Source organism: Tenrec ecaudatus, chromosome 11 (genome assembly GCF_050624435.1).
Source record: "Tenrec ecaudatus isolate mTenEca1 chromosome 11, mTenEca1.hap1, whole genome shotgun sequence".
NCBI classification, from domain to species: Eukaryota; Metazoa; Chordata; class Mammalia; order Afrosoricida; family Tenrecidae; genus Tenrec; species Tenrec ecaudatus.
Genome location: NC_134540.1, coordinates 70,584,348 through 70,601,737, shown reverse-complemented (window position 1 = coordinate 70,601,737; position 17,390 = coordinate 70,584,348). Strand labels below are relative to the sequence as shown.

General features: G+C 51.3%; 1 protein-coding gene across 1 annotated transcript; it reads left to right on the top strand.

Moving 5' to 3' along the window:
- Positions 1-435: 435 nt before the first annotated feature.
- On the top strand, positions 436-12,652 carry NEURL3 (neuralized E3 ubiquitin protein ligase 3). The gene is made up of 4 exons (XM_075562557.1): positions 436-718; positions 8,988-9,467; positions 10,353-10,427; positions 11,678-12,652. Exons 1-4 carry the CDS (start codon positions 691-693, stop codon positions 11,878-11,880), a joined length of 786 nt encoding a protein of 261 aa, XP_075418672.1. The 5' UTR covers positions 436-690; the 3' UTR covers positions 11,881-12,652.
- The last annotated feature ends 4,738 nt before the right edge of the window (positions 12,653-17,390 follow it).

Here is a 17,390-nt window from a genome sequence, read left to right as displayed (position 1 = left end):
GGCGGGGGGGGGGGGGGGCAGCGCTCTGAGTTGGAATCAGCTTGATGGCACCATAGGAACAGCTGGGAAGTGGAAGTCAAGTCACAAAGAGACAACACCCTAACTTCTGTCTGCTGAACCTTCCGCCTCTGCAGGAGACCCAGAATAGGACAGCCTCCCAGGGGCAGGAGTAGCGGATTCAATTGGGCTCCTTCAGCAGTCTCCACTGGGCGCCTTCTGGGTGCCAGGGTCCACAGGGATGGGTCTCCACCCTGGCTGCCCATCACAATCACCCTTTAAAAAATTATGTATTGATGCCCAGGCCCCACCCTGGCCAACGCAATCAGAGTTTCCGGGGCTGGGGGCGGGGCCTGGGCACAGGTACAGAGTAAAATGCCTTGGGCTCTTCTCATGTCCAGCCCCGTGGAGGGCGTCTGGTCGGGAGGAAAAGGGAAGTCCTCCGTACATCCTCCTCAGACTGCCTCCCTGCCTGGCTGGGACCAGTCCGGGGAGGCAGGTCTGGCTGCAGCCAGGAGAAATCACCAGGAAACTCCCTGAACATTGCAACTCGTGACAGCAACATCTAATTAATCATCAACCCTGCAATGCGATCCCGGCCCATAAGCAGAGAACCCACAGAGGCTCCCGAAACCAGTCCACCGACACCTCCTGTCAATTCCCTCCTGACCTTCTGCCCAGGACCCCAGGCAGATGGGGGCCCAGCTCGGCTCTGTGGCTGGTAAGTGGAACCCTGGAAGCTGAGAGGTTGATCCCTGGGCCGGGGTGACAGGGATGGGAAGGGGGCTTTGTGTCATTGTCAGATAGCTACTTCAAGAGGCGTAGGTGTGGGCCTCACTGAGATGTATTAACCGCTCAGAAAGTGTCTCTGGCTCCCTGTGACCATGAGTTTCCTGGGGCTGCAAGAATCCAAACGGAGGCTGAGTGATTTGGATATACGGCTCTTCAGAAGAAAGATGGGGCTGTCTGCTCCCGTGAAAACTGACTGGATGGAAACCATGGGGCTCAGTCTCAATCCATAGGCTGGAGACGGTTCAGCCAAGCAGCTGCAGTCAGTATATTCCGACCCGTAGCCACTCAGCAGGGCAGGGTAGGACGGCCTCTTCAGGTTCTCAAAGCTCTAGTTGTTTCCAAGAGCAGACAGCCTCATCTCTCTCCCGCGGAGCAGCTGGTGGATTTGAACTGCTACCTTTGTGGGTAGCAGCCAACGTGTAATCAGCTTACTATGCACCTCCTGCTGATTGGGCAGTCAGAACGCACCCATCCAAAAGGTGACCAGGTGCGAAGGTTCTCTTGAGTCTCACCTGAGCTGGGATCATCCCCAGAGATCAGGGCTGGGCCTCGCTGGACCCTGCTCTTGGGGAGCCTGGGCTCGGCCCCGCCCTGGATCTCTGTGCAGGCGGGCGGCTCACTTAAGGGCCGCTGCCACACCCACACCTTCTGGTGGGAACCGAGCCTCTGCTGCCAGCAGTGGTGTTTACCTTCCAGGCGGGGCCGCCGGGAAGCCCGGGGGGCGTGGGGGGCAGCGTGAGCGAGCCAGGAGTTGGGCGGGGGCTTCCCCTTCAGCGCGGCCCGGGGGACGGGAGGCTCTGACTTGTGCCACCCTGCCACCCTTCTGCCCAGCCCGGAGCGCTTTCCCTCCTGGCTCTGGGGGCCATTGAGAGAGCGGCCCCCCGGGCCTGGAGGGGGTTGCCGGCAAGGAGGGGTGTGTTGAAGATCTGGGGAGTCGATCCCCAAAGGTCAAGAGCTGTGCTTCTCAAGCTCCCGGCAGCCGCAGCTGCACCTTGTTGGCAAGCCTGGCACATGGTCCTGTCCTATCCCAGCGTCCTATCCGAGCTGGGAAGACAGAGTGGGTGGATTGGGGAAGTCGTTCTGTTTCTCCCAGTTTCTTGGGACCCTGCTAGGAACTGGGTGGCCGCTTGGGGTGGAGGTGGGTGGGTGGGAAGGCATTCTGAAAGCTAGTCTTGGCCCCAGGCAGCCTACTCCAGAGCCAGACCTGGCCTGGGCCACCCCTGCGCCACCTGCCCAGGGACAGAGCCACTGAGGCGTGAGTCAGGGACTAGGAGGTCTCCGGGAGGCTCCGTGGGATCCAGAAGGAGGTGGTGTGAGTGCAGGGTCCTAGGTGGGCACTCGCACCTCTCGTCCGCACGGTGGCCTACCTCCAAACGCCGCCAGCAGAGGCCTGTGGAGGACAGTGGCCCATGGGTGGCCCCCGGTTCAGTCTCAGCCTTGTGCAGTGCTTGGCCAACACTACAGAGAATAGGTGTGGAGACTTCCAGGTGGCGAGCCCAGAGCCCTGGCGGTGCCTGTTGCTGGGGCACTGGCCCCAAGTAGTGAGAGGGGCCCCAGGGGGACAGCCGGGAGAAGGGTGCTTATGTCTGTTGTGCGGCCGGTGGTGTCCCTCGGGTCTCATCGTTGGTGGTGGCGGGTGCCTCTGAGTTGATGTAAGCAAACCCACTTCCATAGACTTGATTCTGACCTAGAGAGATAATATAGGACAGGGTAGAACTGGTCTTGAGGGGTTCTGAGATTCAATCTTTTTTTAAAAAAATGAGTCTCAAAGAATAGTTTAAATGATAAGCTATTGCATTTTAGTCTGTCTGCCATAATTGACTTTACATTGCTCTCTGTCTGGTAACAAGACTATTCAGGTACCTCAACTATGATTACAGGGAATTCTCCAGAGGCTTTATCCATGCACTGTCACCCATAGCCTTTTGCAAACCAGGTGTTCACAATTTAAGCTCTGATACCATTCCCTCCTTCAGATTTGGATTTTATTATTTATAATCCTTGGGTCACACAGGCTGGTGTGCTTCTTCCATGTGAACTTAGTTAACACCTCACTTAAATGACTCTTTGTTTGAAGACAAGCCTTTAAGACCCCAGACACTATTCCTTTTGATAGCCGGGCACCAACTACTCTGTTGTTTGTTTTTAACCACACTTTGCGATAGCACCCATCTCGTCAGTGATCTCTTCATGAGAGCATCATGCAGAGCCACGAGACTGTAAATCTTTAGGGAAGCAGACAACTTCCTGTGGAGCAGCTGGTGGTTTTGAACTGTCAATCTTGCAATTAGAAATCCAATACCTAGCCCATAACACCATCAGGCTTCCTTTGAGATACAAAAGAGGTTAGGTACAAGCTAGCAAGCAGAAAGGGGAGGCAAGAGATCCCAAGCCACGTGAATATGGTCCAGAAGCAGAAACTCAGAAGAGAGCAGGACCTTGCCCCAGAGAGAAAGCCTGCCCACAGAGCCAGCACCCGACATTTGTACTTCTGGCCTCCTAAACTGAGAAAATAGATGTGTTTGTTGAAGCATCCACTTGTGTCGTTTCGGCATCAGGTCCAGGAGCACCAGGTAACTATGACAGAATTGAGCCCACAAGAACCGTGTGCTGCTCTAGCAGGCACCTACAATGTGAAGGCAGTTTTGGAATTTGGTAATGTGTGAGGGTTAGAAACTTTAAGTTGCCCAATAGAAAAAGCCTAGCTTGCCTTGGAGAGACTGTAGAATGAGGAACTTCAAGGGCCATTCTCCTGAGGGCTCAGAAGGAAGTCAAGAGAGCTATAAAGCTTGTCTATCATTTCAGAGAATACATATAAAACCCCAAACTAAACGCACTGCCTTGAGTCAATTCTGACTCATAGTAACCCTCTAGATCAGGACCCTCGTAGGACTGCCATGGGTGGGTTTCCAAGACGGTAGATCTTTATGGGAATAAACACTCCCATCTTCCTCCTGAGGAGGGGCTGGTGGTTGGTGGATTTGAACCGCTGACCTTGCAGGAGGTAGCAGCCCAATATGTAACCCTTGGAACCACCGGGAGTCCCTCAGAGAATGTATATGACACAGCAAAATAGATGTTGCTAGAATTAGGAGTGTTATTGTGCTTCTGGTGAGGCTTAAGGTGGCAGAAGGACATTGGGCCTCCACTCAAGTACTCTCTCAATGCAAGAATACTTTCTTCTATTACATTGGCATTCTATGATGCTCACCCTACCGCTACAGCCGCTGAAGACAAAGCGGGTGCATAACCAAATGTGGTGACGAAAGCTGATGGTCCCCGGCTATCAAAAGATATAGCGTCTGGGGTCTTAAAGGCTTGAAGGTTAACAAGCGTCCATCTAGCTCAGAAGCAACAAAGCCCACATGGAAGAACACACCAGCCTGTGTGATCACGAGGTTCCGAAGGGATCAGTTATCAGGCATCAAAGAACAAAAAATCATATCATTGGGTGCACAGCTCCATGATATGATCGCTGAGGACAAACGGGTGCATAAGCAAATGTGGCGAAGGAAGCTGATGGTGCCCGGCTATCAAAAGGTATAACGTTTGGGGTCTTAAAGGCTTGAAGGTGAACAAGTGGCCATCTAACTCAGAAGCAACAAAGCCCACATGGAAGAAGCATACTAGCCTGTGTGATCACGAGGTGTAGAAGGGATCAGGTATAAAGCATCCTCAGAACAAAAAAATCTTACCATAGTGAATTAAGGGGGAAATGCAGAGCAGAGACCCAAAGCCCATATGTCGGCCACTGGAGATCCCCTTGCAGAGGGATCTAGGGGAGGAGAAGAGTCAGTCAGCATGCGATGTAGCACCGATGAAGAATACAACTTTCCTCTAGTTCCTAAATGCTCCCCCCACACCCATCATGATTCGAATTCTACCTTGCAAGTCTGGCTAGACCAGAGGATGAACCCTGGTGCAGATAGGAGCTGGAGGCACAGGGAATCCAGGGCGGATGATACCTTCAGGACCAGGGGTGTGAGTGGCGATACTGGGAGGGTAGAGGGAGAGGGGGTTGGAAACAGGGAACCAATTACAAGGGTCTACATGTGACCTCCTCCCTGGGGGATGGACAACAGAAAAGGGGGTAAGGGGAGACGCTGGACAGGGCAAGATATGACAAAATAATAATTTAAAAATTATCAAGGGCTCATGAGGGAGGGGGAGCAGGGATGGAGGGGGGGGGGGAAGAGGACCTGATGCCAAGGGCTTAAGTGGAGAGCAAATGCTTTGAAAATGATGAGGGCAATGAATGTACAGATGTGCTTTACACAATTAATGTATTATGGATTGTGATAAGAATTGTATGAGCCCCTAATAAAATGTTTAAAAAGAAAATAATGAACACGGGATTAAATAATGGAAGAAGGACATTTTTATTTATTGTTTACTAATGCGGTTGGCAAAGAACTCGTCTGAATTATGCTGACATGTTTGAAGAATGGTAGGAATTGTAGATGATCCATCTGGCTGAAGGAACGTCTAAGCCAGATCTTAAAGGGCCGAGAGGGCTGTGTCTGATTGCAGTTTATAGTAAAATGTGAGAAGAGAGATGGAATGAAGTGAGCAGTGCAAAATGAAACCAAAACTTAAAGATTCGGAAAATGTTGTCGTGCAAGATGATGATATATGTCCTGAAATGCTCACCATGGATGTGGGGACACACTCTTTCTGCTAAAGAGATTATGCCTGTGCCTAATGGACAGAACAACCTACTGTGGCAGAAAGCCCAGTTTTGACTGGAGTCTGGCCGTGATGAAAGGAAACTGCCTCCGGAAACAGGTCAAAGGAGTGACATCATTGTCTTCCGAGAAAAAGACCATCCCTGGATCAGGTTAGGGAGCAACCACACTCTTGGAAGAAGAGTAGGAAGCCAGGCTTCCAAGAGTGGGGCCACCACGGGGGCTCCTGACTCTCAAACCCTCCAAGGTCTTGGCCAACTCAGTTCTGGATTGTGACGCTAACGTTCAGTGTGCCAGGGGGATGGAACCCTGACCCAAAGCTGAGTATGTGGTGCCACCCTGCACCACGGGCAGGAAGGGAGCCGCCTTCACCAACTGGGAGGAGTTACCATGCAGAGGGTCCAGCAGAATGGGGCTGCTGTCAAAGTTGATGGAGCAGAATTACAGCCCCAGGGGGCTCTGAGGAGCCTCCATCCAGAATCCAGAAAGCATGCCCAACACCAGGGGCTGCAGGGCCAGCCATTGACCAAATGGCCCCAAAGACCAGAGTGTGGGTTTTACACCGTGAGAGCTCACGTGGATCAAGCTGTCTTTCGGGCTTGCTGGGCGCCTGCTCTTCTTTCTTTCTCTCCAATCACTCCTCTTTGTCGTTCAAATGTCTGCCTTAGGCCTGTTCCACCCCAGTACTCAGGGCGCAGATAATTTTAAAGCTAGATTTCGCAGGTTCACAGATGACAAAGGAATTTTGCCCCAGGGTGGAACATGCCTCACATTCTCAGCCATATCTGATTTAGGAATTTCAGAAGAGATTTTCAACTTGAAGACTTTGGGGATGATGTGATAGAGCGAATGTGTTTTGAATGTGGAAAGACATGGATGAATGGGGCGGAGCAGGGGAGTGGGGGGTATTATGGGTTGAACTGTGCCTTCCAAAAAGATAAATAGTAAATCCTAACCTCTGTGCCCGTGACGATAATCCCATCAGGGCATGGATTGTCTTTGTTATGTTAGTGAGTCAGGATTAACATAGGGCGTGTCTTGAGCCAATTTCTTTTTAGATATAAAAGAGTTTAAATACCAACTGCCAAGTAGAGACAGGCTACAGAACTAGCAAGCTCCATGAAGATCACCTAGGAGCTCAGAAGAGACCAGGACTTCCCTCCAGAGCCTATAGCACAAGAAGCCCTCTCCTAGAGCTGGCGTCCCTGAGTGAGGATTCCCAGCCTTCTGAATAAGGAGCTCTGATGGAACCAGGTCAGCAGTTTGAAACCACCAGCCAGCTCGGCTGGAGAAAGGGGTGTCTACTCTCCTAAAGAGTTACTGGGTCGGGGTGGGGGATTTGGGAGCAAGCAATGAATGCGGGAGTGGGGAGGGGGCACTAGAACTGATTGTGATGATGTAGATGCAACTCCTTAAAAAGCGATTGAACCTTATAACTCCGGGTAGACTGGAGCATGTACACTGGTACAGATAAGAACTCTTTTAAAAAAATCATTTTTTTAGGGGCTTATACAACTCTTATCACAATCCATCCATCCATTGTGTCAGCACATTTGTACATTTGATACCATCATCACTCTCAAAACGTTTTCTTTCTACTTGAGCCCTTGCCATCAGCTTCTCATTTTTTCCTCTCCTTCCCCCGACCCCTTCCTCATGAACCCTTGATTATTTATAAAAAAATTTTTTTTGATGTCTTAAACTTACCAATGTCTCCCTTCACCCACTTTTCTATTGTTCTTTCCCCTGGGAAGGGGTTATATGTAGATCGTTATGATCGGTTCCCCCTCTCTCCCCCCACCTTCTTCTTCCCCTCTGGAATGGCTACTCTCAATATTGGCCCTGAGGGGTTTATCTGTCCTGGATTCCCTGTGTTTCCAGCTTTTCAGATAAGAACTCTTGACACGCTGACCCCAGGACAGATAAACCCCTCAGGAGCAGGAATGGGAGTAGCGATACCAAAAGGGTAGGGTAGTGGGGAGGGGAGAAGGGGGAGAAACAGAGTACATTGATGGATGTATAACTGCCCCCATCCCTCTGCAACAGTAACGTGGGTGAAGGGAGACAGTGGGTGGTGTAAGGTATGAAAACTATAATACTTCATAATTCACAGGGGTACACGACGTAGGGGCAGAGAAAAAAGAGACGCTGATACCAAGATCTCAAACAGAAAATGTTTTGAAAATGATGATGGCAACATAAGTACAAATGTGTTTGATACAATTGATGTATGGATTGTTATAAGAGCTGGAAGAGCCCCCAGTGAAATGATTTATTTTTTTGGTAATTTTAAGCGATTTAACTATGGAAATATATGACATGTGAGTATTTTATCAAGAAAATGACTAAACAAAGAAAAATACTCACACTTGACCTATGGTTACCATGGGTGAAGGGGGAAGAGATTTTGCTTAGGGGGCACTGAGTTTCATGTTAACGGTGGTGGAACAGTTTGGGGAAAGATATCAGCAATGGTTATCCATCACTAAGAATAGAGCCAATGACACTGAATTATACACAGAGAAGTTGTTGAAGTGGAGAATACTTTGTGGTGTATAGTTTTGCCACGATTTAAAAAATTGCATGAAAAACAGTGAGTACAAGGCAGGGAAGCCTGTTCTTGGGTGGGTTGTGTTGATGATGGTACAAACACAATGGCACCAGAGAAGGGTATGGACGCGGGCGACGTGCCCACAGAGCTGTTAGAAAGAGTGGCAGTCTCGGCGACCCACAGGGGCAGTTCCACCCATCCTGCCGGGCCGCTAAGGAGTCAGAATCCACTGTGGCAGTGGGTTTGGCTTTTGTTGAGTTTGTTTGTTTTGGATGGTGCTTTTGGGTGGTTGGGAGAAGGATGGGCTGTCTGCTCCCATAAGGATTTCCAGCTTCAGAAACCCCATGTATGATCACCGAGCGGGAACTGATCTGATAGCGACAGGCGTCCCTAGAGCCTGAGAAGATGAAGTCCTTGGTTGCAGAGGGAGATGAGGTTTGGGAGGCCATGGCAGGGACCCTGGCTGGAGAGAGAGACAACACGGGCTTTCCACGAGCCCTTAAGGAGCCTGCTGGGTTTTAAGTTGGACTGCTAAGCGCAAGTCTTCAGTTCGAAGCCCTCAGCCCTCAGCAGGAGCCAAGTGGAGGCTCCCTACTTCCGTTACCAGAGTTACAGGCTCGGAAACCCACAGGGGCAGTTCTCATCTGTCTCATTGGGTGGCTATGGGTCGGAATTGACACGATCGCTGTGAACTGGGTGAGATTGGGCTCTAAGCCTGGGTCTCAGGGCTCTAGGGGGTGACTGGGGAAGTGAGGATCAGAAAGTGGTAGAAATGGCCTGGGAGGGGGCGAGAGGGGGATGAGAGAGGGGGAGAGGCAGGGGTGCAGAGCAGCCAGAGGTGTTGGATGGGGGGTGTGAGGTGACCCGGGGAAGCTAGGAGATTCACAAGGTGACTTAGAGAACCGGTGGCTCGGGCCCCCTCACAGCCCCCGCTGACGTCCCCCCTTTTCCCTCTGCCCCAGACCGCAAGGCTCCGCGGGAGGTGCTCCGTTTCCATGCAAAAGCCAAGGGCGCGCAGGTGCGCCTGGATGCGCGGCGGTGCCAGGCCCAGCGCCGGGACACGTTCCACGATGGCATCGTCTTCAGCCAGCGGCCGGTGCTGCCCGGCGAGCGGGTGGCGCTGCGCGTGTTGCAGGACGAGGCCCGCTGGTCCGGTGGCCTCCGTGTGGGCTTCACGCGCCTGGACCCCGCGCACGTGTCCAGCCTGCCACCCTTCATGTGCCCAGACCTGGAGGAGCAGAGCCCGACGTGGGCCGCCGTGCTGCCAGATTGCTGCGTGCGCGCGGGGGACGTGATCTGCTTCTGGGTGGACCCCCAAGGCCAGCTCTTAGCCGACATCAACGCGGGACTCCGGCTCCTGTTACGCAGGGATGTGCTTTTGGGCGCACCTCTCTGGGCCGTGATGGACGTGTATGGGATCACCAAGGCCATCGAACTGCTGGGTGAGGCAACCTGCGGGGTGACCCAGGCACCTCTAGGAGGAAGGTGGGGGGCTCAGGCGGCACCTATCCCCCTCCCAGGACTCAGGGAAGACCCACGGAGTCATTCATTCGGACTCAGTCTGTTCTCCCATCAACCCCTGTCCAGTGTCGGGATACAGAGACCTGAACTGGGGACACCAGTCATAGGGATGCCTTATCCGTGACTGATGACAAGATCGACACCCCGGATAGCTGTTAAAAGGCTGATCACATTTCACAAGGCAGAAACTTTTGCTCGGGCTTTGCAGTTTAAATAGGAGCTCACCAGGCTCCAAGGTTGTAGTGAAGGGACTAGAAAGCATTGCATGTTTACATGCAAACAAGGGCTTCCCGTGGGGGAACGGGAGGAGCATCTAACCGTGCCTCCGGCCACGGGGTTGGAGAGGGGCCGTGGCGTGGGTTTCTGTCTGAGGAGCACGGCCGGTGCAAGCAGCCCACCCCTGCCCTCCTACTCAGAGATTTTATTTTTAAAACCATCACAGCTGCTGGGCCGTGCCCCAGGAAAACCTGGTTTGGTAGGTCCATCTGTGGGTACCTTACCATCTCCAGGACCTGGTTTGGGCATGGGGGTGATGCTGAGGGCCCCCATCCAGGCAGAGGCAGTGGTGTGGAGGAGGGCAATGATGGAAGGGCAGTTTGGGAGGAGGAATCTCCAGTCTCTTGAAGTCTGGCCTCTGCTGAGTTAAGGTGAGGATGGGATGGGCAGGGCCTAAAGACCAGACACGTGCTCCAGCCCTGAGACCCAGCAGAGGGAGGACATGGATGCCTTGGGTCAGGTGATGGGTGGGTGGGGGGGAAACCTGCATTTGCTCAATCCTGTTGCTAAGCTGCTTCTCTCTGCCACAGACCTTGCGGCCAGTCCACTTCCTCCCACCTTCGTGCCAATCGCCCTCAGGGACAGTGCTGCGCCCAAGCCTGGAGGTGAGTGGCTTCCTGAGGGTTGCAGCAGTGGGGTGGGAGGACCCAAACTCAGAGAGCTTGGTAATGCCGCTCTGCGTCCCAGGAAACTCTCCAGCGTGGCCCAGGTTCACAGGCCTTGGACCACAAGACTTGGCTCTGCCTACTGAACACCTGATTGCTATTTAATAACTCCAAACTAACTTTCCATCGCCAGAGCACCTTGATGGTGGCTGGAAAGTAGTACTCTGTACTGCTTACAAAGTGTAACCCACACTCATTGTGAAAGCGTTGTCAGATAGAAATAAGTACTACCCCAAACCGCAGAGAAGAAACTAATCTATAGGACTAGCAGTCTACACCACTGTTTCCCAAAGTGGGGGCTACCACTCTGGGTAGGCTGCACAAGCAGATACCTACAGTGTATCCTGGATTATGGGCTATCCTAAGAAAGTTTTTAATTGCGGCGGGAGGGGGGGCTGGAGGAGGGGGCGGTGCTGAGTAGTGATTCTTTTCTGGAAAGGGGGTGAGGCAAAAGGAGCGGTGGACCAGATAAGTTTGGGAACCCATGGGCTCGTCACCTCTGAGACCCGAAGAAGCAGGTGGTGACCACGACTGCTTCGATTAGGGCCACACTAGAAGGGTGCAGACAGAATGGGAGAACAAATATGGACCCGAACCCACATTCTTCCCTAGCTCAGCCTTCCTGCACAGTTGAGATGAGAGAACTCCCAGAAACTCACTCATACCCTAGACACTCCTGAAACCCGGAACTGAAACAAGCAGGTAGAGAAAGGAGCTGACTGGAAAGGAACTGGCTGGCCTGCAATTCGCGGGATGCTGACACACTGGGAAACAATGTAACACATGCCTGTGTACAAGCTGCCGCATGGGCCCCGCTTGTTGGGTAGCTAAGCAAAACACAATTTAAAAAATGCAAGTCCATTTCATATTACAGGATAAAATGGAAAGACAAAATTAACCCGTTATCCCCAGGCCCCATTAACCATTATCTCTTGAGTAGATAGATTTTTGGTAGTATTTGTAGTATTAGTCGTGTTTATGTGACAGTGTGTGTTTCGTTTTCCTTTTCTCTAAAATTGGGATTTTATGAAACGTGTGAGGACATGCCTATGGTGTTTTTCTATCCCGTGTTTCCCCCATGGGAAGCATTTACCGGTGGAAGATAACGATTCTTCCACCTGCGCTGAGGGCAGGGTTCCCTGGCCTGTGGTTCGCCATGCGCCCCTGATCTCTGCTCTCCCTTTTCCCAGCCAGGGCAAGAGAGGAGTGTGCCATCTGCTTCAGCCGCGCTGCCAACACCTGCCTCCTCCCCTGCAGCCACACCCACTTCTGCACCCCCTGCGCCTGGAGAGTCTATGTGGACACAGCCAAGTGCCCCATGTGCCGCTTGGACATTGAGGCGGTGGCATTGACAGGGGACCAGCCTGCTCTGAGGTCTTCAGGAGGCTCATAGGCAAAGAAGGCCCCCCTGTTCGCATGGCCGGGCCCTGGCCCTGGGCCCTGCAGGCATGAGGAATGCAGCCAGCCCTCTGGAAGAAGACTCAGGGAGCATTACCACCAGATGCTGCAGAGAGAGGGAGGCGAGGGGAGGAGTGGGCATTTCCCTCAGCTCTTCGCCAACAGACCCCTGGCATAAGACCAGCGGAGCCAGGAGGAACCTCTTTTTCTTCTCCATTCAGAACGATGCTGGCCTGGCCTCAAAAAGCCAGTCCAACCATGGACCAGGGAGGGCACGTACATCCCTCTGCATAGCTCCAGGTTCAGTTAAGGCCAGAGCGCGGCGAGATTTCTGGCTGGCCCACGCAGCCACCACAGTCCCAGCAATCCCTCGTACTCATCAGCTCGGAGGACAGAGCTGGGCATCCACGAACCTATTGCACGTTGCTAAGAAAGAACTCTGTTCAGAAATGGAAGTGACCTGACCCCTCCCTCATGGTGCAGCTGAGGCCGTCCGTAGCTGCATTGCCCAGATTTGCTGGGAGCCTGGCGGACAGACACTGAAGTAGGGAGGGACCGGGATCAGGCGCCGAGAAGCATCTGGGTAGAATGTTCACTGTCCTAAGTGGGGAGCCGAGACGTTCTCTGTGAAGCGAGTCTGTGGTTACTGTCCCTGCTTGCCTCCAAGTGGGGTGGCGAGCTTTCCACTGAGACCAGGCAGCTGAAGACGATGGGACACGTGGGAGGACTGCTGTCATCCTGGGTCCTCCCTGGTCCAGATATTAAAGTTCAACATTTAACAAAGAGTTTCTAGCCTCGGTGTCTCCTTCGTTGTAGTTTGTGGGAAGGGATGAAGCGATGAACTGGCCAGGAAGCCAGGCACCTGGGGACATGCCCTACTGTCCTGCACACCACCCTCGGGCTCATGGACTTCATGATGCTGAGCACATGAAGAGGCTAGTGCTATACTCTGAAGTCCCAACCAGGCTCTGTCCCTGGCATCCTTGACACTGGCTCCTACCTGAATGATAGAAGGGACCTGGGGGATGACCTCCACAGGTGTTCAGGGCAGGGGGCAAAGCCACGCCTATTACTTTGCTGGTGTCCCCTGCTGTGACTGGTGGGGAGGCCTATTCCTGGAAGAGGGCTCTCTGAAGTGGGGCCCAAACCACTTGCTCTAAACCTTGCAATGATGGTCACCTCCACAGCCAGCCTCCCTGCCGCCCCAGGGTCAGCCAGAGGGCCTGGTTTCGGGGTCTAGGGAAACAGAGATCAGATTTTCTGCTCTGGTGTGGGGTCCCCTGTCAGTCCACAAGTGCCCTAGCTGTGGGAGTGTGATGTGGCATCTGTGTGCTGCCGTTTCTTCATCGGTAAAGCAGAAACAAGATGGTTTTCTTTGCTAGTCCAGTTGTGAAGAGACTGAGCTTGCAATGTCTAGCTGGAGGAAGTCCTCAAAGCCTGGCAGCTTCCTTCCCCAAGTAAAATATGGGACTCTCATGTGTGGTGGGTTACTCGTTATACTGCTAACCTCAAGGTCAGCAGTTTGAGACCACTAGCCGCTCCATGGGAGAAAGACGAAGCTTTCTATTCCCACAAAGAGTCACAGACTTGAAAACCCAAAAGGGCAGCTCCGCCCTGGCCTATTGGGTGGCTGTGACTTGACCAGGACTGGATGGCGATGGGTTTGTTGGAGTTTCTCCCCAGAAAAAGGCATGTCCTAGGGGAAGAGGACAAGAAAGGACTGATCTAGGCATATTGTATCTCACGTGAACGCTCACCAAAGGATTACCTCTGAAGAGGAGGACTTTAACAATCAAGTGAATAAGATGACACGCGCTGTGGAGACTGATCCTCCTCTTTCCTCTGCCACCCCTGTTATCGCCCAATGGGCACAAGAAAAAAGTGGACATGGTGGCAGGGATGGAGGTTATGTATGGGCACAGCAACATGGACTTCCACTCACCAAGGCTGTCTTGGCCACTGCCACTGCTGAGTGCCCCATTTGCCAGCAGCAGAAACCAACATTAAGTCCAAGATATGGGACCATTCCTCGGGGAGATCAACCAGCAACATGGTGGCAGGTTGATTACATAGGACCACTTCCATCATGGAGGGGACAGTGTTTTGTTCTTACTGTAATAGACACCTACTCTGGATCTGGATTTGCCTTCCCTGCACACGATGCTTCTGCCCAAACTACCGTTCGTGGACTTACAGAATGCCTCATTCACTCGCATGACATCCCACATAGCATTGCTTCAGATCAAGGAACTCACTTCACAGCAAATGCTGTGCAGCAATGGGCCCATTCCCATGGAATCCACTGGTCGTATCATGTTCCTCATCATCCTGAAGCTGCTGGCTTGATAGAACGATGGAATGGGCTCCTGAGGACACAATTATGGTGCCAACTAGGTGGCAACAACTTGCAGGGCTGGGACAATGTTCTCCAGGAAGCTGTATTTGCTCTAAACCAGCGGCCAATATATGGTGCTATGTCTCCAATCGCCAGAATTCATGGGTCCAGGAACCAAGGGGTGGAAGCTGGAGTGGCACCACTCACTATTACTCCCAGTGATCCACTTGCAGCATTTTTGCTTCCTGTCCCAGCAACCCTGTGTTCCTCAGGCCTGGAGGTCCTGGTCCCAAAGGAAAGAACTCTCCCACCTGGAAACACAGCACAGATTCCACTGAACTGGCAGCTGAGAATGACCCCCCACCCCCCCTGGCCACTTTGGACTTCTCATGCCTTTGGATCAACAGGTCAGGAAGGGTGTCACTGTACTAAGTGGTGTGATTGATCCTGATTACCAAGGAGAAATTGGACTGGTACTACATAATGGAGATAAAGAAGAATATGTCTGGAATCCAGGAGATTCCATAGGCTGACTTTTAGTGCTACCATGCCTTGTGATTAATGTAAATGGTAAGTTACAGCAACCCAATCCTGACAGGACTTATAATGACCCAGACCCCTCAGGAATGAAGGTCTGGGTCACCCCACCAGGCAAAAAACCACAGCCAGCTGAGGTGCTTCCTGGGGGCAAAGGTAATACGGAATGGGTAGTAGAAGAAGATAGTTCTACCTATCAATTACGACCACATGATCAACTACAAAAGCGGGGTTTGTAATTGTCCATGTATTTTCTTTTTATGTGCTTATTGCATATCTCTCCTTTGTTCAGGTATGATATATCAGATACAATTGGACCCAGTGTGTTTTCATTTATATGTATGATAGATGATTGATAAGTGTAAGTGTGATTTCATCAATGTCCAGAAATTATATACATATATGTGGCTAAAGAATTGTGTACAGGTGCCAGGTTGGCAAGGGGTGGATTGAGATAGCCTGTGCCAGCCTGGCCGATAAACACATGTGGGATTAATTGAAGGGCAGAGAGATGAATGGCTCAGCGAGCCTTGCCTTTCTTGTCTCTTGCTCTTTGATCATCGGACCAGTGTGCGTCTGCCTTGCTTGCTCTGTGCCTCAGTTTGCAAGCTACACTCCCTGTGAGACGTCTAGCCTGTGGACTGTGTAGCTGTCATTTGAGGCCCCTTTAAGACCTGACTCGCCAGAGAATTGGAATGTACATCTCTGGAGTTGGGGACTGATGGTTGGTGACCTGGCTGACGCTTGGTGACCTGCCTTGCTGTTTGCTGCCTGTGCTGGGATAGCCTAGCTCTCTCTCTACAGAGGACTACCTGACAGCCCTCAAGACTTGAAGGACTGCTAGTGTCTCACAACTCTCATGGGAGTGAGTCGCACTGAGATATTTATACTGCTTTATAATTTAACTGTTCATTTCTTGTATTATATATCCATCTATCTGTATATAATTTAACAGTTAATTTCTTGTGTTATCTATCTATCTTTATATATATATATATATATATATATATATATATATATATATATATATATATAATTATCAGCAATCTGGTTTTATCTCTCTAGAGAACGCTGTCTAACACAGGCACCTTGGTATGCCTCCTGGTAGCCCACTAACTTTTCTCAGAGGTTCTATGTCACCCTGATATTTAGGAATGATTCTTTAGACCCTAAAACAAGGGTTTTCATCTTTTAAGAATGGTGGTTGTTTAAGCCAAATACCTCCAGGATGAGGATAGCACTTTAATCGTATTTCCAGTGAATTCCCCCTTATTAGTTAATACCTAGGCACCAAGTAAATCTGCTGCACAAGACCTCTGTAGAGGGTTGAAAAACAAGTCTGTAACTTTGGAGAGTAAGGTGTGTCTGGCTCAGGCCGTGGTATTTTGCATCACCTCATGTGCATGTGAAAGTTAGGCACTGAATACGGAAGGCCGCAGAAGCCTCGGTGCATTTGGACTATGGTGCAGACACAGAATAGTGAAGGTACCACGGACTGCCAGAAAAACCCAAATAAAGGAAGAAGTACAGCCAGAATGTTCTTTAGAAGCAAGGATGGTGAGACTTCATTTCATACTTGGGGCTCGTTATTTGGAAAGGCCAGTCCCTGGGAAAAGGGCATCGCACTTGGTAAAGTGGAGGAGCAGTGAAAAAAACAAAAGATCCTCAACAAGATGGATTATCACCACGACTACAACAATGGGCTCAAACATAGCAATTCTGAGGCTGACGACGTGTTTTCTTCTGTGAGGTTGCTATGAATCAGAACAACAAAAGGCAGGACCGATCTTAGAAATGATCTCTCGCCAAAGGAATTTCTGCAATGTGGAATGATCACCTCTGTGTTAGGCTGGATTGACCAGAGAAACAAATTCAGTGACACTCATACATGTGTAAGCGCTTTCTATCAAGAAGTAATGACTGAGCATGAAAACATCCCAGCCCAATCCAACGCAAGTCCCTACGTCTGAAACGAGTCCATACGTCCCTCTTCAGACTCACGCAGGCACACCCAATGATGCAAAACTCAGGAAGATCACAGGCTGGTGGGTGCAAGTCTTGTGGATCCAAAGGTGGCAGAGGCAGCTCCAGGCCTCTGGCAGCAGGGTCAGCCAGCAGGAAGGTGAAGCAGAGAGAGGTGGGAAGGGCCCCAGGACCCTCCTTATGTGAAGGCCACGCCCACAAGGACTCACCATCAGGCTGTGACCTGATTGACCACGGGCTGACCTTCACCGCTACACTTTTATGTACCAAGTTGACATGAAACTACGTAACTCCCACAACCTCTGAAAGTCCAGTTCTCCCCTGAAGCAGCACAAATACTGGCAAAATGATCTAAAGAAATTTCTTTTCTTTTAGTATTCTGTAAATCAGCCAAAGACATACAGTAGTTGGGGGCTTAGGGATGCTAGGAAAATTTCTGAACGTTGGCCAGAACAATGGGGTCTGTGGCATTTTCCCTCAGCCCACTCCCAGTTCTCCTCCTCTTTGCCCCAGTTCCCAAGGAACCTGGACAATCAGTAGCGACTGCGGGTTTGAGGATCTAGGAACTCCCATCCTGACAGCACTGTCACTATTTAACAGGACCGGGCACTTCCTCCTGGGAAAACCTCCAGCCATAAGGTATTTGTTGA